Consider the following 22,070-nt stretch of genomic DNA (forward strand, 5'->3'; position numbering starts at 1 on the left):
TAAAAGGGCATGACACATGGACCGCTCGTCCCGCATCATTTGCATGATAACGGACTGCACAGTAATGATGAGTGTCATCGGCACCACACTCACACACGTACACATACACGGAGGGGATTTATTCATCGTTGCATATTGCAAAGCAGCTTCGCGTTTCCTCCAGTACTAAATTGAACATTACTGATATTTCGGAGAGGAGTTCTTTTCTGGGTGTAAAATCTGCAAGAAGCAAAGAGTGCAGGCAAAAGCGAGAAGTATGTAAAACAGTCGTGGAGAGTAATTAATACATTTTCTCAAATACTTTACATTTCCACTCTATTACAGTATAAAAGGATATACCGTTAACATAACAGGTTTAGTAATTCGTTCATAGATTTTGGACAGCGGTGTTAAAATGAAATATTGAAGCACTGGTTTCCAACTTTTTGGGGGATTCTGAAGCAGTGTGTTTGCTGGGTCATATTTAAGATGGGAATGTTCAATTTCATTCAAATAAATGTTCAAATCATATCAAATTTCACCAAAAATCAAAGTTTGGACCAATAAATAAGCGCCAAAACTGAAAACAGACTTGACCATCAGAATATTCTTCTCCTTTTGATCATGTAAGGACTCTAAAGACTTATCTTTAAGTCATGAGCACATAGAGTAGTTCAGACTGGCTGCATCTCCAGCTGCTAAAGCAGAAACATGATGCTTGTACACTGAAGCCTTAGCACCAACAATCTAACGTCCTTTTCAATAACATGGAAGGATCAAACATGCCCTCATAATGAATTATTTTTACACTGCTATTTTAAGACTTTTGCTTGTAAGTACATGATCAAAACACTTCTTCCACCTCGAGTAGAAGATCTCTTGTCATCCAGTTGAGAAACTATTTAAGTTGCAGCTGCACTGTCTTTTGGGAAAAGTATAAAGTCCTCGGAGGGGGCACACATCAGCTGAATGTTTTTTTACTTGAAATACTCTCATTTGTTCTAAGAATGAACACTGATGGTATCTATAAATAGCCAAGTCTTTAGTCCACAGTCAACTAAATTTGTATCAATCTAAACTTATCAACTGATGCATTTTGGATAAATCCTGAAACATTACAGCCCTAAAGTTATTTAACTACTGCTGTTTTCACAAGATATAACAGTCTGAATATTGACACATTATAGCTACTAAACACCCAACGGTTTCAGCTTCTCAATTCTGAATTTTTCCTCATTTTTTTGTTTTTTCACATATTTATATTTGCATAAACCTTTTACTGTCACTAGTCTTCATTTCATTCATTTGACTTAATGGCAGATGAAACCATTTCCACTCTGATAAACATTGTTCTCATTTAAAGAAATCTCAAAAGCATGTTCCAGCTTCTAAAATGCAAATGTGTATCTTTTATGAAAGCATGCTGAATATCTCGAGGGTAGGACTGTATGTTTAAAGAGCATGTGATGGTGTTTTACAGTATTTTCTGATGATTCTTAGACCAAAGGAGCGATAAAACACGAGCAACTATTTATTGTTAACTGTTTCTGACACTTTATCAGGTAAAGAAAAAAGAGCAGGCCTGGCTAACTTGAGTGGTTCGAGTCTTCATCACGGAGCTTTACCAGGAACACACGGATGCTGCTCCCTACCACGTAAACAGCCGACATGCCACAGCAGTTGCCTCACAGTCCTTGTACGTGCACCTTTCATCCGGTGTCCTCCACGTGTAAAATGCTCGTTTTAAAGCGAAAACAGGTGTGTGACACAAGCAACCAAGAATGTGAGAGGAAAGTACTCCTCCATGTGTATTTTGTACATATTAAAAGGGGAAGATGCACAGTTTCGGGCACTCGTCTGGATGTTTTTGCAAGGAGTTCCCTCTAGTGGGGAAAACACAATCCTGCTCAGGCAGCACAAATTAACTGCCTTACTGGATAAATATTACACTTAATATGAAAGTTATTTTCACTCAGTGTCCATTATTTTAACAATTTTGACTGGTGGTACAACTGTATCAAACAGCTCCAGCAGACACACTTTAAAACTTATGTCTTTATTGTACCATAGTACAATCTGTTATACAGATTTTATACAATATGCATCGATCCCTTGCTTAAATGTTTTTACATTAGTTTGAACTGCCTGTGCCATCCTTTGTCATTAGCAGTCTCTTCCACAGCCGTGTGCTGAATGTAAAAGTCAACGTCACATAAAATAGCACAATCTGATAAGTCTTTACAATCTAAAATAAATAATTCACCTTAAAACAAACTAATATTCCAGGAATGGCATTGTGTCCGACAGAGGTTTGCCTTCATAACTGCTAATAAAATAGAATAAAAAGGGAGAGCCAGATGTTGCCGGCCAACTCAAGCATGTGACATATCAATGGCAAATGAAGACTAACATAAGTGTATACAAGCGGAAAGCCTTTACTGTGTATTCACATAATAATTCACTATGTTCCATATGTGACGTGTTCTCTGAGATTCACACACTGTATGTGAACAAAACAAAAGCACATCTCGTCCCCACAAGCCCACAACTGACAAACAACTCTCACCACGTCTGAACTGAACCCGTGTTGGGTGAAAGAGATGCACATGAAAAGGCTGAGAATGGCAAAAGGCAGATCTGTACATGGCTCTTGAAAGGAGGAAAATGAAGTTGAATTCTGTCCTTCACTTCTCTGACACAGTCCATAAAGTTGAGCAGAGTTTCTACTGTGTGATGTGATGGTATTCTGCACCTCCATTTCTTCTTCCTAACTTCAGCAAGGAATTCAAAAAGGCCTAGTGGATAAAGAAGTAGGGGAGTCCTCTCACTGATACTGTCTGTAGTCTCCGAAGGGAGGGCTGGGCATGGAAGCTGGGGCAGGTTCCTCAGCAAACTGAGGCCCTGGAGGAAGAAAGGAAAAGAAAAACAACATCAGAATGAGATAAAAGCCAAACAGCAAATCAGCCAGTATACTGAACTGGAAGTTCGATTCTAAGCAGAGTATGTGGTGCAGGTCTGCACCAAACTCAAACGTAACACTGCCTGTTGACTTACTTTCACTGTTTAGAAAAATCACAAAACGGTCAACAACTCAGTGAACATTTCAGAAGAGGTTAAACATGTGACTGCATCTCAAACCTGGAACGTCATCAGGGTTGTTAGTGTTCTGAAGCAGGAAAAAGGTTGTTTCTCTTATTGTTTAAAATCAGGACAAAGCCAAATAACCTCCAAAACTCATCACAGTTTCAACAAAGGAGGAGAAATAAGGGTCTATGGGACCCTTTCTTTTACTTACAGTCAGATTATTGCACCATAGACTTTTGATTTCTTTTCAGATACAACGTTCAACAGTCTTGCCACTCACTTCAATGATACAAACTACTGGTACTTAAAGTATCACTCACCAGTTGGGAACTGTGAAGAGGCAAACCTAGTAAGCAGGATTCCAGCACCTTCTATCAATGCTAGCAGAATACCTCCCATGGCTGCAGAGCCAAACATGGCGACTGGTCCATCTACAGAGGAACACACAAATAAAGAGCATCAGTGCCCATATTTTTCATCATCGGATTTAGAGCGAAGAGATGTTACTATTGGTTAAACATCTGCAACTGTTCTTCATAAACATTCTGCACATAGGGGGGGTATAATCAAGCCTTAGTCGCAGACATTCAGGAATATTCTCAGTTGATTCACAAATGTCGAAAGACTTTGTCTGTGTGAACTGATAAAGTAATGATGTAATGCAAAAGCCGACAGTCTATAAGCGTCCACATGATGCCTCAGTAAAAAAAAAAAGCTAACTTATGGAAGCACTTTGGCTTTAACTAAGATATTTTGGATACACAAAAAACAACATTACATGTTTCTATTTGTTAAAGAGAGCAGGTGGGATAGCTCAGACATGAAGGCTACGTCACCATAACTGCACGTTTCATCACAGATGATTGCCAAATAGTGTGTCATGTGCCTCAAACAAGAGCAATGAATGAGTGATTACGTTGCTGATTGCACATAAAAGGAGGATGTTGGTTAGAATTCTCTTTTTTTTTTTTGCAAGTGACTCAGAATATACTGACATCTGTATTAATATATCACAAGTATGCAGCTGCAGGGCTGCTTTTCTGTTCCTGTTGTCTTTCAATGTTTTCTTAATAAAAGATATTCTAAGTAAATTAATTATGGATTGTTACAAACGCTTTGTGATCAATCTAACAGGTAGTCACACAGTAGAGAAAAAAAGATACACTGAGATGCATCAATAATCATTTTCTAATTGCATTGCAGCCCTGTGAATTGTAACTGAATCGAAAGGTGGTCAGAGATTCCCACCGTGACATTCCAGTGAATTTGGCAACTACAGATAGAAGGATGCAGGCACTGGATCAACTAATCAAGTGAGGGGACAGATCCACACAGACAGGTTTGGCACCCTCTGTTTACAACATTCACATCATACGTACACAACAGTTGGCAAGAATGACATCAGTCCCTGAAGTCTGCATGCTAATAATCTGAGATTTCTCAGCGTTATACGAGAACAAAATGAAACGGAAGAAGAAAAAAAATGTGGCCAGACAACTTGCTTCTCACTCATCGCTTCACTTTTAAAAAGAACAAGACAAACTGATGCTGACCATGAGGTTTCAGGACGTGACTTTGCACGCCAGCTGTGGGCCACATTAGTGTTTAACAATTAGAAATATGGAACAGAATAGAAGTTTCAATTAAACTGACGTTAAATGGAATTCTGTAACACACATCTGCTGTTTGTGCATGAGGCATGCATGGGATTTCCAACAGAAAGCACATGCACAGCTGGTTCTACCACGAGTACTCACTTCTTGCAGCGAGGATAGCTCCTGTCATGGCCCCACTTGTTATTGAATTCCAAGGATCTTCCTTCCCTCGCACTTTTACTAAACCACAGTCAATCATGGAGAAGAGGCCTCCCCACACAGCGAAGCTACCTTCAATACACACACAAATTCAGATTCAGGTTGTAGCAAAAAAGTGTACACAGTCACCATGTTCTCCAAAATAAAAAAATGTCAGGTAGGATTCATGTCTATATCTTCCAGTTCAAATGATGTTTTAACAGAAGAAAGAAAAATATAAAAAGACCTTCATAGATAATGCCTGTACTACAAGAAGGGCTTCAGAACTGGTATTTTTTCACAATGGTGATTGATTGTAATGAGAAAAAAGGAAGGTAGTTGACAATAACATCCCACTGCAAGCTGATCAGAGCCAGTATTCTTTAAAATGCAGCAAAACAGTGGAAGTCAAGGTTTTCTGCATTTGCTCTTACCTCCGAGTTGTGGGGCTCTGGTCTTAATGGCAGTCAGACTACCCCTCATTCTGTGGCTCATTCCCTAAAAATGAGAGCAATAAAAGCACAACTCAGTGGAAATTCATCATCAGTTCAGAGTGTCCTTGAGCAAGATGTTGACCTACAAGGTCAGACCTTGCATGGCAGCTCTGCCATGTGTGTGTATGTGTGTGTGTGTGTGTGAACAACATTTAAAACACATGTAAAAACCCTGTGCCTGTTAAATACATTAATAACACTACATCAGTACAGCCTATTTAATACTCAATGATCCCACACTAATTAAAAAAAAAAAAAACATGATACAACTTATTTTCTCTGCTGATGTGAAATAAGTTTTGTGTTGTTTATAGTACAATTTGTATCAAGATGTCATAACCTTCTGATACTGTTGCATAAGTATTCACCCACGTGACTGAACTTACTGAGGGTGCATTTCTGAAGCCCTTCACTGCCTGAAATATTCCTCCTCCGATCGCCCCCATGGTGAAAGCTCCACCACAGTCGTCCACGATCCTCCAGGGGCTAAAAGTAGAATAAATCGTTCAATAAAGCGTAATCTCACATTATATTCATAAGCTGCATTAGCTGTCATGAAGCTGCATTACACGACCCAATAGGATAACTGAGATCTCAGGTTGCGATTATCAATGGCCAAGATACCAAGGATGATTTACAAGGAACAAGCACCTTCTCATTACTGATAATGTGGCAATAACATTAAGCTAATCTCAACATTAATGTTATTAAATTTCACATTTAAAGAATAGACACAATGTTGTAGAACACTGAAAAATTAATCGAACTTTGGACTAAAACTTCTCTGCCATATGCAACCTCTAACTCTTGAATTAATATCAGTAGCAGAAAGCCTGGACAAAGAGCACAGGTACAATGATGATGTAGGTTTTATAACAACTATTATTAAATCTATGTGCTCCTGGAAGTTCTAATAAAAGGTCTCTAAGCCTTTGAAAGTCTTGTGATTCAAGTACACCATCATTTAAACGTTGGACCTATTTGAATCGCACTTACATTTAACTTTAATCAACATGAAATATTTTTAAACCTATGTCTGCACAACTACTAAATTTTTGCTGCACACAAAGCACACTTACTAGTCGGTTACGTCATTTCCTAGCACTGTTGATATAAGGCAAATAAACCATTTTACCTAGTTAAAAGGTTAGTTAAACCAAGAATAGGCCTGGGAAGAATATCCAATTTGTTTATTACACTGTGTTCGGCAATAACAAATACACGTGATTCAACTGTTAAACTACATGACAACGTACCATAAATGGCAAACATATGTCAACTACTGACGGACAATGTTTTTTTTTTGTTTGTTTTGTTTTCTTTGTCAAACATATTTGGGGGATATTTGTCTCCGGGTACACATGTCGATATGTTGTGAAACCTACATGCTGCTGAAACAGATGGAGGTTGCTAATAGAGCTAGCGGCTAAATTATCATAATTCTGTATAACGAGACGCTTCTCCCTGAGAGTAACAACGTTCATGTTAGCAATTAGTCTTAAATGTAGCTCATCTTCCATTATGAACAGAATCGGATACTGTATTCAGAAAACTCAACGTAATGACATGTGGGCGAGAAAGCCGACAAGGTCACCAAAAACGTGATTAGCCAGGACGGTCTGCTGTTAGCACACACCGCCTATACATTTGCAATGTAACGTTAGCATTTTGGCTAACATCAGCTAACTAGCCGGTGTTAATTGAGGTGTTTCGAGGTGTGCCACATACTGTAACATAAAATTAATCACACAAGATAGTTGTCTTAAATTAAATCAAACGCATAACTTATTGAAACAATTCGTACAAGTAACACTTTTCCCCAGTTTTAAGACTCACCACGGCTCTCTGGCATATTCCTCCATTTTGTTCTTTCACTGTTCCCCCTGACGTAACGCCTATCTACCATGTGACGTAAATTGCTCCTTCTTCTTCGTGTCTTTTGGCGGATCACAAACCAATATCAAAACGGAATATTGCCTCCAAACAAGCCAAGGTGGAATTACACCCTTGCTGAAGATGATTCACCAACAAACCCTGACTTTTAAAACGATGCTCTGTGATTGTCGGCAGTTATGTCATTGTCCCTATCATTTGAAACAGTATGTGATGTTTTCTACATTTTCGGGCCTTTTAAAACCCTTTACACAACTTTGACGGCCTGTTTCTATTATACAGTTGTGATATTACTTTAGCTGATCTCATCACTCATTTGTGTAAGCTTTCTTTGACATTTTGCTTTCCTACAGTATGACCCAACAAAACATTTCTATATGGCCATCCTTTGAAATCCAAGAATATGAATTCTTTGTGTCCGATCTAAATTTTGTTCTATGTTTATCAATGTTAATTCATCCATTAACAAACTTCATTGCAGTTGGATGTTCACAAGTGGAATAAATGATGTTTCACTTCCAATAAGTGGATCTAGAAAGCCACGACAGTGACCCTGCATGCACATCATAAATACATCAGTTTTCTCTGGTTTGAGAAATCCCAGCGAGGAAGGTCTGTTGCAGGAGGATGGGACTTTACAGTTAACTAGTGATATAATTAATGCTATAGTCACCATGCTAGTAAGCAGTTTTATGAAGCAGAAAGAGAAGAAGTTGTAAAGGCAAAAAAAGAGAGAGCAACTTAGGAGAAACGTTACCAAACTCACAATAATACCATAGTAGCATTAACAATAATACTCTGAAGAAAATTCAACAAAGTCTACGGTGGAGCAGAGAGTGAGATTCATGTAACATTTTGGTTTACAGAGGTAAATGGGTGTGTGATGGGTGATTTTTCTGCTCTCGCATTTAGCTGTTTCCCCACCTCATCACCTGTGTTAATTTAGAAAGAAGTTTGTTTGCATCATATGAGATTCAAAAAGACTATGAGTACTTTTCTGCATTTAAAATATGACTGTGGTCTCTTGGAAGCCGTTTTTTTCTTCCACCAGAGAACTTCTCTGCTGGCTGGGGAGCAACTACAACCCAGAGACAGACAGCTGGCACGCAGCCCATTATTAGAAAGGGGAAAGGAATGAATTGCAGAGCAAGCCCTCATTGAGAAATGACCAAATATGGGCATTTCATGGATGCAAAGACTGAGGCATAGTTTGGAGAGATAAACTGTTCTGCAGCTTCTTTCTTCTTCTTCTCTGAGCACAAAAGATGACGGTTACCATTTCAGCAGGTGTGTAGACAATAAGCAGCTCCAACAGTTTTTATCCAGCTAAAGCTATGATAAAGTACCTTTCAGACGAGTTCTGACATTTGAAAAGGGTCCAGTGACATCATTCTCATTAGACCTGCTCCTTCATAAGAAATCGAGAGCCAAAATTTATGCAATCATTGTTCATTTTACAAATCAAACCACGAGATCTCCTGCTTTACAGGAAAGTCGGCATGCCATTGGAGGTTCAAGTTTCCACATCACATTTATGAAGTTAGGGTGTCCTGCTTCAGAGGATGAAGGTGAAAACCAGGTTCATCTCTGCAAGACGCCACTTTCCACACTGGAGTTTCAAGAAAAGCACATTTTAGAGTTTAAAATAAGTCAGGATTCACATGCAGAATTGCAAGTCCTTCAGATATTATCCATGCTGCATATCAGTTGTTTGCTGTGAGTGCAAGTCTAAATATGGCTGTGTAACTATTATGCTTTCCTAGCAACAGCTCGATCTAAAGTGGAAAGTACAAAGTGAAAACTGTTATTCGTTGTGTGATTTCATGGAGACCATAAATCAGCTCACCACATACTGAGAGGTACATAAGTTGATTTATCAAACTTCATTCATGTGTAATTGTACAATCACCTAAATGCTATCAGCCACGCATTGCACTATACTTGCAAACACACCAGGATCTTTTATTAAAGACGTACAGGCTCTGTCAGAGAGTGTGTATAACAAGACTTGTGAGTCCTTTTTTATATCGCTGTGGTTTTTGTTCATCACACCAAAGCTCCCCTCAGCATAGCGTTCACTTAAAAGAACAGCAATAATACACAGGAGATAAACAGGAGGACTGAACTAATCCCGTAATAGTTGTCCAAATCCCCCCGGTAAAGTTAAGACATGTAGCTGTATTACATAAAAGTTATGTAAGATAATCAAACACCCAGGCTAGAATGACTCTGTATAAAATACAACTTCAGATACTGAATGACAGACGTTTAATCTTCCTGATAAACTGCATTATGTAATTATTTCTAAACTAAAAATCCTTCATTGTGTGCTGAGATTCCACTGGGCCGCTTTCCAAAACTGCCTGAGATGTCTTGAGAGTTGATATTGTGACACAATCGAAGGTTACCTTTCTTTTTTTTTTAAATACCCAGGTTTTCTTCCATCAGATCACCATGTTTGTTGAATCCCTGATATTTTCACCCAGTCTGAACAGACTTACAGCCGACTGGTTTGATGTGGATTCCCTCTCCACTAATAAATAAATGGTCAAATTAACGTTCACTTCACGAATGACAGACTTTTGTAAAAGAGACTTTTATAGAGTTATTTCAATCTAAGCATGTCACAAGCTCTCACCATGCTCACAGTCAGACGCATATACAAGCAAACAAGTTATATGACCGGCTTCATATTATTTAGTGCAAAACAAAAAGCGTCAATATGAACTGAAGACAGACGGCCACCAACTCAGCGCTCTCTGCACTCGGTTTATAAAGAGCACTGCATCACTCTTTCTCCATGGAGTCCTTTTGGTCCAGTGTTTGAGGGGCGAACTCATACTGAGGGCGAGTCGTTCAACCATCTCGTGTTTCTCCATCCGTCCCACTGCACAGCTTTTCAACCAGCCATGGGAATGTTGAGATTGTCTCCTAAAAACCCTGTGGTGGGATGTCCCTTCTCCTGCGCATCTTGTCCACTTCGCTCTTTTTCCCACCAGGAAGCGTTACTGCAGCCACTTTGGCACCGGCACCTGTGGGGAATAAAGGATGGGAGCAAATCTGAAAGCATTCTGGGAGCATATCTGAAAGCATTCTGGGAGCATATCTGAAAGCATTCTGACTGAGCTAACATTTCCAAAACTCTGCTGCACCTACCTTCTTCAGTTGTTTCTTATTACTTCCTCGGATTGAGGCGAGCAGTTGGTCCCTTGAGTTCCTGCTGCCGCCTGAGCGGTCACCATCCGGCATAGGGGGTGGAGGGGGTGGAGGAGGTCCACCCCCAGGAGGAGGTGGAGGGGGTGGTGGAGCCGGACCCGCTGCTCCTTTTCTAGGAGTAAGCTTAGGTGAAGGCATAGGAGAAGGAATGGGAGACGGTTTGGGGGAGGACTTGGGCGAGTTCCTCAGAGACCCTCCACCTCCGGGCTTGGGCACCGCCAGCGTCCCCTTCTTCTCCCCGTTGGCCTGCGCTTGCTTCTGTTCCTGCAGGCGCCTCTGTCTCTGTCTGTCCATGTTGCGGCTCAGTATGTTTGTCGTGGTCATCCTGGGCCCTGCCAACTCAAAGTGGTAGCCCAGCTTGAGCAGGGTGGTGTTTTCTTTCAGGATCTTGACCATCTCCATCTCGGTCTTCCCTCCACAGATGTGGCGCTGGTTCTGAAAGCGAAGCTCGGTCAGCGTGGAGTTGTGCTGCAAAGACTGGATAAGCGACAAGATGCCCTTGCCAGTGAGATGGTTGGAGTCTAGGTTGATGCTGGTGATGGCCTTGTTGCTGCGGAGCGTGCCAGCGATGGCATAAGCCACGTGGTCGTCCGCACGGCAGTTAGCCAGAGCAAATGCCTTAATATGGGTGTTGTTGTGCAAAGCCTCGGCGAACTCCATGAGTGTTTTGGTCTTGATGACCTCCGAGTTGTTGACATTGAGCTCGGCGAGGGAGGGGTCATTGCTTCGAACCTGCTGCATCAGATCGTCAAACATGCTCGAGTCTTCATCCTCCTCCTCCTCCTGCTTCGCCTTGCTGCTTGGGCTGTTTTTGGCCACACAGTTGCCAAGTTTCTGAGTTTTCTCAGCTTTTACGAGTTTTCCTTTGCAATCCTCCCTTTCCTTCTTCTCCTCCGTGCTGATCTGTGCATCTTTCTCTCTCGCGTGGTCACTGTGGTTAAACAGCTCGTCCCTGTCGGTTCTGTTTTCGGCCTTGTCCCATTTCACCTGCACCCCTCCCTTCTCAGATGGTTGACGCTGGAGTTTGGTGTCGGCTCTGTTTTTGTCCTCTGCTTTTGGCTTCTTCTGTTCTGTTTTACTCTCTGGAGTCTGACCTTCAGGGGCTTTGCTCTGCTTCTCAACCATTTTAGAGACGAGCCCTTGTGTCCTGACGCTCTCGGCTTTTCTCTCCCTTTCCTTTCCTGCGTCCCTATCGCTCTTCTCCCGCAGCTTTGAGATAATGTCTTTAGTTTTGCTGTCATCTCTTTTCTTGTAGTCGTCTTTCCTTTCCTTCTCTTTGCTGTCATCCTTTTTTTCCTGTAACTTGGAGATCATATCTTTTGTTTTATTACCTGTGCTCTCTCTGTTTTCTCTTCTTAACCTGTTGTCCTCATGTTTCTCTTTCCCATTGCTCTCCTCCTTCAGATCACTTTCTCTGACCTCCTGTTTCTTGTTTCTACTTGACAGCCAACTTCGCTCCTCTTTTAAATCTCCAGGGCCTTTGCTGTTTCTAGCTTCCGCCTTGATATCGCTTTCTCTGGAGACACTCGGCTGTCTCTTCACTCCCACATTCATGTCGTCATTGCCCTCCTGGCTGAGTCCCATCTTCCTCAGGTATTCTTGCTTCCGGCTCTCTTTCTTCGGCTCATCCTGCAGGAGGATGAACACATGTGTAACACGGAAATTAATACGTGAAAGGGACAAGACCAAAAAGGAAATTAAATCACGGCAGATACAGACCAGAGCCGTCATTTGGCATTTTTTAACTCTCATTACTGACAAGATTTATTGGCTCAACACTGCAAAGGCTGATCTTATGTTTATGCTACTTGATGTGCGCTGTGTGAATGATGCCTGATATACTATAAACACACTCTTTTAGACACAATATGGCATTTGTGTGTTTACAGTCCGCCAAAGGACAACAAACCGTTTTTTTTTTTTTAACCAGGATACATTTGCAGTGAGTAGCTTGCTAAGTGTTTGATTTGTGAGCCTTCATCTGTTTTGCTGCGCGAGGCCGTGGGCCTGGCAGATGTATCCTTAAAAGGCAGTGAGTGTGGAGGCAATCAAGCAAGGAATTCCATCAGGCCAGGATTAAGAAGCTCCGCAGGGCCGCCACTCTATCAACTGGAGTGCCTGTCTTTTAAGCACACAAACTGCCAGAAATCTGACTCTCAAACTAAAAAACATTACAGCTCGTCGTGGAATCATGAAAAACCCCTTTGTGTGCTTCTGAGAGGATGCGCCTCGATTAAGGAGTGGATGTAAGTCAGCCTCAGTGGGGAAACAATGTTTTTCCTGGCACAGAAGTCAACTCTGGGGACTGCTATTTTTGAACTGATGGACTCTGGGTTGAGGAGGTCGAGTCGCTTCGAGCTACGTGAAAAGCAGCAACACTTAGATCAGATGGAAGAATATCATGTGCTCTGTCAGTCGTGCATTTTGAATTCATCCATTGGTGAATTTCACCAAACTTCAGGTTATTTATTAAAGACTAATGGAAGGAGCTCAAAAATCAACATAGGAGTGCCATGCGTCTTGGAAACACACTTTAAGCACACCACAAAACCTTCATGGGCGTTTCCTCACTCACCTCAAGCGACGGCTGCCTCTGACTGAGCCTCGCTTTGGTGTCACTTCGGGTTGTCGTGTCCCCTTGGGCGATAATCTTTCCATCCTCTGGGTTGATGTCTGGCACACTCATCAAATCCTTATCCAGCTCCTCCATCTCCTCTGGGGAGAGGGTGGACAGCAGGTTGTCCAGGTCAGGGTCCTCGCTGACCTGACGACCCGTGCGGGTCAGGCCCCTTACCTTTCGTCTGGACATGACTGGGTTGGATTCTTCTGTGGAGGTAAGGATGTCAGAAGGCACATTAATTCATCTTGAATAAAAAAAAATACCTCATATGGAGATAAGCTTTGTATTCCTAAGTGCCAAAGCTTGTGTCTTGCTGTCCTGTTTTGTCCTCCTCACCAAAAAGCCACCAGAGGCATCGATCCCGGTGCAGACGGGCTCCACTCACAGTCTTGCAGTGAGGGGTACCAGAGATGAACAGCAAGAGGCTCGCATCATCGGAGCGGGCTGTGAGGCTGGGACATTCTTTGAAATCCTGGTAAAGTGCATGTCCATATTTAGTTCAGGGTACACACTCCTTTAAAGGTAATGGGAAGGGCTGAAGTTTACAGAGCAGACTCACCCAGACCTCCTATTACATGGTTTGTGTTTATAGAGGAGTAGTTCACTAACGTTTCTGCCAAAGTTTAATTCAAGACTTTTTCCGAATAGATTTTCTTAGTGTTTCAGGGGCACGAACACTTACAAGTTGAAACGACTGCTTCATCTTAAAAAGAGTTCAGTTTATAACCAGCGGGACAGATCAACGATGAAGTGACTCTTAAAAGAGTCCAAACTGCTGTGCAGTTAATCTCAAGTACTGCCGTCCATCACTGCTGATCTAAAACAGCCCACATCTATCACAACACAGCTTGGACAATTCTAAACATGTTTGGGATGCTGTGCAACGCCTAAACACAAGGCAACGATTCATTCAAATGAAAGTGGTGCAGAGACGACGTGTAAAATGATCAAATCAATTAATTTTACCTAAATTATAGATTTTCAGTTTTACAGCATTACAGCTTTCAACAATGGCCAAACATTATCCAAATGTCTTGCTCGCATCACCTTTAAAGTGGGCTTTGAAAGCCAAATTTGTGTTGTTTTAGCATTTCATGTAATCTTTGTTGAATTATCTAATAAATTCAGAGTTTAAGAGACTTTCATTTATTAATCATCTAAATGTTAAAGTGTCCCCACCTTCCTGTGAACGGGGCTAAAAACAACTGGCAGAAATCATCTAGAAGATGTTTAAAAATGTCCATTTGACGTGGGAAGAAAATAGATTAAGCGCAGTTTTTGGTTTGTGAGGCGAAACAGAAGAACAGAAACAAAAATGTCGGCTCATTTTTCTGCTGAGTAAGTTCGGTGAGACGTTCTGCTCCAGCCAACATGCGTAGAGAAGTCTTTTTACGTTACAGTGTTTTCTGCTGCAGTTTGGTTGCAAATGTTACGATTTACCATGGAAAAAAAACACAAATCGTTATTTATCATCAGACTGAGGAACATACAAAACACAATAAACATTTAATGGAGGAATAATAATAGAAGAACATACTGATTTAGTGCATTTTTACAGAATGACGTAACGCTGAGTGTAATATTAGGCATCCTGAGATGCTGCTGGACGCTGGTTGTGATGAAATAACTTCAAACATCTGAACTGTGATGGGAGGTTAATATGGACATCTAGTGGTCAAACTGAAATAAACACAAACCGGTTTCACACAGAGCCTTGAAGAAAGAAAGACGCAACAGGCAATAAAATGTTACATTCCAAAGTTAAATTTTATGTTATTAGAAATATTTTCTTTCCACTTACTTTATATTACAACGTCATACCATCCATATGACAACAGACAAAAGCCATATCTCTTTCCCACCTGATGTCAGTTTCATTAAAACACACTCATGGAGTTGGTTTAGAAACACGAATGAGCAGAAACATCATTGAGCAAACGTTATATTAATTACATATGAAAGCATCGTACCAAGAAAATCCCAGCGTTCTCCTTGTGCTGTAAAAAGTCTCAACAGATCTGTACAAATGGACGTCGCCGTGGGAGGGAGATAAATCAGTGGTTTCCGTCTGATGCACTGCAGTGAGGTTAGATGGTGGAGGTGAGATGGAGCAGTCGGTCTCAGGCCAAGGTTTTTAAACACTGTGACAATCTGGGAGCTCAAATTTCATAGAATAGTTTGACATTTTGAGAAATCCACCCACATGCTTTCTTGTTGACTCGAGTGTCGATGAGAGGACTGCGCCGTCAAGCAGCCAGCCGACGGCTGGGTTAATACAGATGTTAAACAACTGGTTTGGGTGAAGGAAAGCATCAGCGAGACTAATCAGATCGGGGTGGTGACATGTTGTAATGAGTCGGAATCTAAGCTGGGGCTACTGCGATGCTCCGGGCCCTTCTGCTGGTGCATCGTCTCCATCTCTCTTTATGCATCAAACTTTCAGTTGTTGTCTGTTTGTTGGAGTGAAAGCAACAAACTGACTGGTTAGGTTGAGGAAAAGATCAGGGTTCATAAGGATAGCCACGACACAGCTCACATACGGTATCTGGTGTCTTCACACACTGTTTTGCCTTTCAGTTTGAGAACAAATTAAACATTATTTAAGCTTCTGATCAGAGTTTCTTTACCTTCAAACAGAGCCAGGCTTGGTGTTTTCACTGTTTCACTCTTTACGATAAACTTGACATTTGTCCCTGTTTATCATACAAGTGGTAGCAGGTGGTCAAGTGCTCAGATCTCGAGTACAAATACCATCTGCATTTAGTCCCACGTTCTACAAACCTAACTTTTTTTTTTACTTTTAAAGCTACTTTAGACTTCTGGATCTCTATCCTGCACACATTAGTTTACCAGCTTAAGATACAGATTCTCACGCACTGTATTTTAAGCTATTCAGCTGTAAAAAGTACTTAGAATTAGCAACGTGTAGATGTATAGCTCTTTTACAGCACGAGTAAAAGAGTTCAGTGCTTCTTCCGCTGTAGCACACAGATATGAGAGCAGCATCAATCCTCTCATCCAACTTTCAGCTCGAGGGCGAGTGAATTTCCAAGAATGTCAAACAGAATGTCAGCAGGAGGCTTCGTAGCTTAGTCCACACGGTGAGAAGCCGTTCACAGTAAGAGGTAACCGCAGTGACAATAAATATTAAATGGAAGGATGTCAAAGCATCATATTACATCTCAGGTTACGATAACAGTACACGGTTTTAAAACAACATGTTACAATATCATAAAACATTAAACTGAAAAACAGATTTACAAAATATGCATTTAAATAGTTAATCTCTTCTTTTTCACGGTTAGTTATTGTAAGGCGGGGCGTTTTGTTTTAATCAAGTCCCTGCAACTCCCCAGACTTGATATGTTTCAAGACATGATCACTTAACATGAGTTTCCATGTGGGCCTCCAACCTGGCAGTGTGGCTCTAATCTGAAGACAGCAGCAGCAGAGGAGGAGGACGGGCGGACGACTCCCACTGGGTAACGTGCTGAGATGCGTAAAATAAATACCTAAATACCAAAAAGTAACCGAGTCTACTACCAAAAAAAGTGGAGACCAAGGTAAACCTAAAGGGTACAATAAGAGGATTCTTACACAAAACTGGGAGTTCCATAAAATAAGTCGATCCAAACAATGAAAGCCGCAGCTCTTATTTCCAATTTGTTCTCCACCTGAGCGTCGACCACAATGTGAGAGAAACATCAACACAAATATAAAGACGTCGCACGATCATAGCTACAGAATTAGTTTCAGCGTCAGAGATTAGCCCGGAAAAAAAGCCACAAGCAGTCGTCAGTTTCTTTAATTTTAACAAACTTGAAGAAGTAAAGCATTCTTTCCTTCAGCAAATAAGAGTTCATTATTGTTTTTGTACGTCCCTTCAGATCCCTAATGAGCCCCCGTGTTTAGAGAACACCCTGTCATTGAGGCGAGTGTAGCCGTGGGAGTGGAAGCGTCTACACGTAGAAGGATGACGTGACGCCTGCTGTGAAACCCGCCCGGAGTCAGGTTGCAGGACAGAGTTTGATTTACGTTAGTGCTGCAGGAAAGTAGGACAAAGCTGTAAATAAACAACAACCAAAAAAAAACTTAAAGTGCCTTCTGTTCTCCTTCCCAGGACAACCACTGTTAGTCGAGGTGTAGTTTTTATCTGTGTGTGTGTGTGTGTGTGTGTGTGTGTGTGTGGGACTGCGTGGGTGGTAGAGAGTGTTGCTGCCTTCTCCTTTTGAAACAGTCCTCTCTCCTCTCTCTTGGTCTCGGTTGTTTCCCCACGGACTGAGCATGAAGGTGAGCACCTCAGTGACCAGGATACTGAGGTGGAGAGTAAGGTGGTGGGGCTGGAAAATGAGAGGACAAAAACAAAAATTACATCGCCTTAAAAAAAAAAAGAAAGAAAATCATTCATTTGTGCTGCAGTGGTTTTCTGGTCAAAACACACGGACATTTTTAAAGGGGAATCCCTTGTAGAACAGACCAGGAGCACCACATTGATCAGCCACAGCATTAAAGCGAACCATTGATCATCATCATTGATCTAATCATTGATCATCTAACCAAACCTCAAGGTTATTGCAGACCAAGCCCACAGCAACAGAGGGTGCCAGCAGCACAAGGAACTGGGCTGTGTTCATGGTTTCCATCTCCATGTAAGCCAACTCTCTGGGCCTTTGCAGTCGTGCACAGGATGCTGCACAAACTACCAGCAGGGTCAGCTGTAGAATTTACTTCTCACAAGTTCACCCGAGAAGTATCTCCACAAAAGGGTGAAAGGGTCGGCAGCCACTGAGTCAGCTATCTTTCTGCCACTCTGGGTATCAGTGCATGTAACTTAAGTACGGTCACATGTCTGATGACATCACGTGTATTCCCTCTTATTTGATCATTTTTGCTTTTGTTTGTTCTGATATACATGTACAAGTCAAAATGTGTAAATAGTATCATGGCCGGGAAACTCCACAGCCCAGATTCTACCTTCATTCGGAGAAATGTTCTGCTGCTCTTACCCTGGCTGTATGCAGGATCCATCGGGTGTGGTGGGTAAGGTCCTGGCTGCATCAGGTACTGCGGGGGCATGCCAGGATACTGAGGTGCCATAGGATATCCTGCATGTGCATACTCTGTGGGTCCAAGTGGTTTTCCATAAGCATCATACATGGGCTCCACCGGGTAGCTGGCCATGGGAATCTGCTGGGCTATGGGTCAAAAAAGTACCGGGCTGTAACTGGAAACATAAACTCTGTAGTAGCATGAACAAACTTGGACTTAAAGTGTGGAGGTCTCACCATCATAAAGTGTCCTGCCCCTCTGCTGCCTTCTCTGATAGAGGTAACAGCAGGAGCACATGAAGCAGCAGACCATCGTCGCAATAATGGCTACAAACAGGAGGATGGAGGATGCAATGCCAGCCAAAGTGGTCGGGCTGCGAAGAGAAGCAATGGGAGTGCAGATGGGTTAACTTACAAAAGAATTCTCCTTCTCACTTTGATCATCTCGCCTCATGCTGTTCCTGCTCCTTCATCCGGCTAATTACAACTCACTTCGCAGAGAATTAACATGGAGACTGCTGAGATGAGAAGCTTTTGATTCAGACAAATGCTTCACCAACAAATGTGCCTATATCACATTCCACTAAATGAAGTGCACCCTCATTTTCTCTGTCTCAACCAGATTCCATCGCCTCTTGATCTCAGTGGAGCAAAAGAAAGCCTCCATTTCATCTCAGCCTCTGACGCCCGCTGATCTGATCTCCCACTGGGCTTAATGAGCTGCAGGATGTCTGCTCTCTGCTGGATAGTGATGGATGAGTTCCAGCGTTGTGGAGGAAAGCTGCCATGTTGCAGCCCCTCAGGTACGAGCTTGCTTATTCTAGCATTATTACAGTCTCTCTTATGGGACTCTGGCATGAGACACCAGTGGATGTACAGTTAGCTGATGTGACAGAGCCATTAATGGGAACTTATTAGACTAATTCAATCATCTGCAACCACTGTTCTATGGGCACTGGAGTGTGGATGAGCATCTTGATGTAATTTCATATTTTTACACAGTATGTTTCAATACAGTGCTACTTTTTAAATGGTTTTTATTTAATACAAAAGAAAAATGACCACGTCTCTTGCTCTGAAGTACTGATTTCACTTTATTTCTGAGCATAACATGCATCTTTTACGCAGGAGCTCTGACAGACATTTTTTATCTTTCTGAGAAGAGATTTTCACAAAAAATGTTCTCCTCAAGGACAACAGAGATGAGTCTGCTTGAAGAATATGCAACTGGATCACAAAAGGTTGAGTGAATTGATAAATAAGTTGCTTCTTTTTTTTTTTATTTGTCCCTACCTGAACTGGAAGAGCATGCAGCGTTTCTGCTCCCTCTCTGTGATCATCTTGAAGGCGTCCAGACAGCAGTAACGCCGGTGGCAGTTCCCGCAGCAAAAAGTGATGAGAGGGCAGTCGAAGCCGTTGTGCCAGGTGCCGTTTTTATCCACATACCACAGACAGTCCTCGTTCCCACTGACTGCAAAACAACAGCCATGCAAAGTAATGAGGCATTAAGAAACAAAGAAACAAATACAAGTTGGAAAAATAAAACCTGTTGTTTTTATCACAGTCGGAGAAGTCTTGACATGTCACTTACAGATTCAGTTTTGTTCTGCCTTCAGGAAAATAAATGTCTTTCAAATATACGCCGACGCTTGTTTCTTACATCTTTCATATTCCAGACCAGCCAGAGCTGCGATGCATTATTCAACAACTCCCCGTGGCAGAGGGTTAAAAAGCTGAAGCACCAGAAGTTCCCGAGGAGATTTAGAGGACTTCTGCAACCACGACTTATGATTGTGTGTCACAATCTGATTTATTTTATATGCATGTGTATGAAGAACTGAAATAATCAGCCCCCCAAAAAAGTGAAATAATGTCTCTTACAATTTCCAGTGACCCAAAAAATGTTGACAGCTTTGTATTTTGTGTTACACGCTGTCTAAAAACGGAATTAAAGTACATCATAACATGTTACGATCATTTATTCTATTTGAGGACCAAAAATGATAACATAATCTGCACTTTTGCTTAGTTTTTGACAATGTAGAAGAAAATCTGTACACAGTATCTGCATCTGTATTAAAAAAAAAAACTTTCTGTGGGCTTGATTTTCTAAATACTGACGAAAAAAAATCTCTTAAACCCTTAACTGATGTTAAAAGACCTCACGTCATTACAAGATGACATGAAATTACAGCCCCAAGACTGCTAAAAAAACCACACTGCTTTGTATGTCGGCTGCACATTTTCCTCTGAAGTGTGACACAAACCAACACACAACCTGAAGTATCTTCAACCTGGGTATATGCTGTAAGCAACAACATATTTATCCTCAGGGAGCTGTTGATGTTTTAGGACCTGCGCAGCTTTGGTTCCTTGCTTTGCGGAGTCTAAATTTGGATGATGACCTTTAAGTGCTGGCATGTACAATGAAACATTCTGCACTTTGATAAAAGCTTCAATTTTAACAAGCTACATTAGCCTGTTGGATACAGCCTGGACTTTATGCAATGCTTCACAGGGTGTGCTCTTTGCCAAACCCCCTTTACTTCTTCATTGACAGAAACTACAACAAATCTTACCAAAATGAAGATTAGATCCAGTTTAATGCACCAAACTGGCATTTATTATGTTGTCAACACCACCTCTAATATAAATCAGGGAAGTTTGGATGACCAAAACAACACTCAGTTAAGTTGATGCAACAGAACAAAAGTGAACCTATTGGTTTTCATGAAGCAGGGATTTAATACAGGGCTGTGTGGTTAGTGCACAAACTAAAACATTGTTGCATACAACACACGCCTCCTATGAACTGGATGTTGGTTATAGTTTTGGTAAAAACTATTACAAGAAACTAATTGTACAGCGAGTAGCTGCCATATTATATATGGAGCGTGAAAATTATGGGTAAGCTTCAGTGAATAAACCACAGCTAGTAAAAGAAAATACACAAACCCAAGTAGGACTAGCTCAGACAAGACTCCACTCAGAGATACAAACTGTAAACTAGACCGAGCAGTGTGGGTTTTAATCACCCAGGCCTAAAATTAACATCGAGTTCAAGCGCCTGAAGGCAACATAAGATCATGTCGACTGCTGCGGGGGACTAGGGGAGTACACGTTAACGGTTTGATGTGAACGGCTGGGATAAATGACGGTCACGAGGAGCAAAACTGTAGCGGAGTTCTTCCGTTGAACCGTTAGCTAGCGGCGCGGCCTGGATCTTAAGCCGTAATCTTACCGGGAGAAGTGCAGAGGACGACGGCGAGCAGCGCCAAACTCAGCGACAGAGGGGGCATGTTGCCCGTCGGAAAAATTACTTCCATCCTGAATTTGGATCGAGCTTGAGGGTTTTGGGAAGCAGGTGTTTTCATTTATGTAAACCCACAAAAGCAGTAGGCTAGCGGTCGCTCTCAGGCATTATCCTGGCTTCGGAACGGCATGGGAGACGGGACAGGCTTGAGCGGTGATAATTTATCCGTTGAAATGACACATCGCGACTGTGACGCCGTTCAGCCAGGATGAGGAGGATGCTGCCTTCACGTAGTGCACATAAGATCGGAATTCTCAAGCATTTACTATAGCCAATTAGAGTAAGATATATTTAAGTTATTAATAAGCGCCATATTGCAACAAGCAAATGCGCTCATTTAGCACAATTGAAAATTCTGCATTTTATTTGATATTAATACCTGATGTATTTTGTGTACGTCGATTCATTCACTTAATGAGTGGAAATGTTCGAGTAGCCTTGAATGCATCTCCCCCTTCAGCCCCGCCCGCATAGAGAAAGAAGGATTTATGAGTCTGGATGTTACCACAAGCTACAACAACAAAACACTAACTATTAATGTCAATCTATGAATAGAATACTGCAAACCAAGACCTAATCATAAACTAAACAATATTTAGGATTTACTCACGTTAAACCGTATAATAAAAC

At 41.6% G+C, this 22,070-nt stretch overlaps 3 protein-coding genes across 3 annotated transcripts; all 3 read right to left on the reverse strand.

Moving 5' to 3' along the window:
• Positions 1 to 2,019: 2,019 nt before the first annotated feature.
• timm17a (translocase of inner mitochondrial membrane 17 homolog A (yeast)) lies at positions 2,020 to 7,271 on the reverse strand. Its single transcript, XM_072381796.1, has 6 exons — positions 7,187 to 7,271; positions 5,737 to 5,836; positions 5,291 to 5,354; positions 4,821 to 4,949; positions 3,384 to 3,494; positions 2,020 to 2,880 (listed from the first exon to the last, which is right to left on the reverse strand). Exons 1-6 carry the CDS (start codon positions 7,210 to 7,212, stop codon positions 2,804 to 2,806), a joined length of 507 nt encoding a protein of 168 aa, XP_072237897.1. The 5' UTR covers positions 7,213 to 7,271; the 3' UTR covers positions 2,020 to 2,803.
• Positions 7,272 to 9,179: 1,908 nt separating this feature from the next.
• lmod1b (leiomodin 1b (smooth muscle)) lies at positions 9,180 to 13,495 on the reverse strand. The gene is made up of 4 exons (XM_072381797.1): positions 13,416 to 13,495; positions 13,035 to 13,285; positions 10,400 to 12,088; positions 9,180 to 10,275 (listed from the first exon to the last, which is right to left on the reverse strand). The coding sequence occupies exons 2-4, from the start codon at positions 13,266 to 13,268 to the stop codon at positions 10,249 to 10,251; spliced, it is 1,950 nt and encodes a 649-aa protein (XP_072237898.1). The 5' UTR covers positions 13,269 to 13,285; positions 13,416 to 13,495; the 3' UTR covers positions 9,180 to 10,248.
• A 1,332-nt stretch (positions 13,496 to 14,827) lies between these two features.
• On the reverse strand, positions 14,828 to 21,649 carry shisa4 (shisa family member 4). Its single transcript, XM_072381798.1, has 5 exons — positions 21,369 to 21,649; positions 19,421 to 19,598; positions 18,365 to 18,501; positions 18,086 to 18,274; positions 14,828 to 17,419 (listed from the first exon to the last, which is right to left on the reverse strand). Exons 1-5 carry the CDS (start codon positions 21,499 to 21,501, stop codon positions 17,379 to 17,381), a joined length of 678 nt encoding a protein of 225 aa, XP_072237899.1. The 5' UTR covers positions 21,502 to 21,649; the 3' UTR covers positions 14,828 to 17,378.
• Positions 21,650 to 22,070: the final 421 nt, after the last annotated feature.

The sequence above is a fragment of the Leuresthes tenuis genome, unplaced genomic scaffold, assembly GCF_036924035.1.
Source record: "Leuresthes tenuis unplaced genomic scaffold, fLeuTen1.0.hap1 SCAF_3, whole genome shotgun sequence".
In the NCBI taxonomy this organism is placed as follows: domain Eukaryota; kingdom Metazoa; phylum Chordata; class Actinopteri; order Atheriniformes; family Atherinopsidae; genus Leuresthes; species Leuresthes tenuis.

What these genes read in the sequence shown, in the direction of transcription:
- timm17a (XM_072381796.1), bottom strand. Translation starts at nt 7,212, where the DNA reads ATGGAGGAATATGCCAGAGAGCCGTG. An exon ending in CAGAGCCCCACAACTCGGAG is followed by an intron (nt 4,950 to 5,290) that starts GTAAGAGCAAAT and finishes TGTGTATTGAAG; the next exon opens with GTAGCTTCGCTGTGTGGGGA. An exon ending in AGCTATCCTCGCTGCAAGAA is followed by an intron (nt 3,495 to 4,820) that starts GTGAGTACTCGT and finishes GTTCCTCTGTAG; the next exon opens with ATGGACCAGTCGCCATGTTT.
- lmod1b (XM_072381797.1), bottom strand. Translation starts at nt 13,268, where the DNA reads ATGTCCAGACGAAAGGTAAGGGGCCTGACCCGCACGGGTCGTCAGGTC. An exon ending in AGAGGCAGCCGTCGCTTGAG is followed by an intron (nt 12,089 to 13,034) that starts GTGAGTGAGGAA and finishes ATCCTCCTGCAG; the next exon opens with GATGAGCCGAAGAAAGAGAG. An exon ending in ATAAGAAACAACTGAAGAAG is followed by an intron (nt 10,276 to 10,399) that starts GTAGGTGCAGCA and finishes TATTCCCCACAG; the next exon opens with GTGCCGGTGCCAAAGTGGCT.
- shisa4 (XM_072381798.1), bottom strand. Translation starts at nt 21,501, where the DNA reads ATGAAAACACCTGCTTCCCAAAACCCTCAAGCTCGATCCAAATTCAGG. An exon ending in CGTCCTCTGCACTTCTCCCG is followed by an intron (nt 19,599 to 21,368) that starts GTAAGATTACGG and finishes GTTGTTTTGCAG; the next exon opens with TCAGTGGGAACGAGGACTGT. An exon ending in GGATCCTGCATACAGCCAGG is followed by an intron (nt 17,420 to 18,085) that starts GTAAGAGCAGCA and finishes CTCATTTTCCAG; the next exon opens with CCCCACCACCTTACTCTCCA.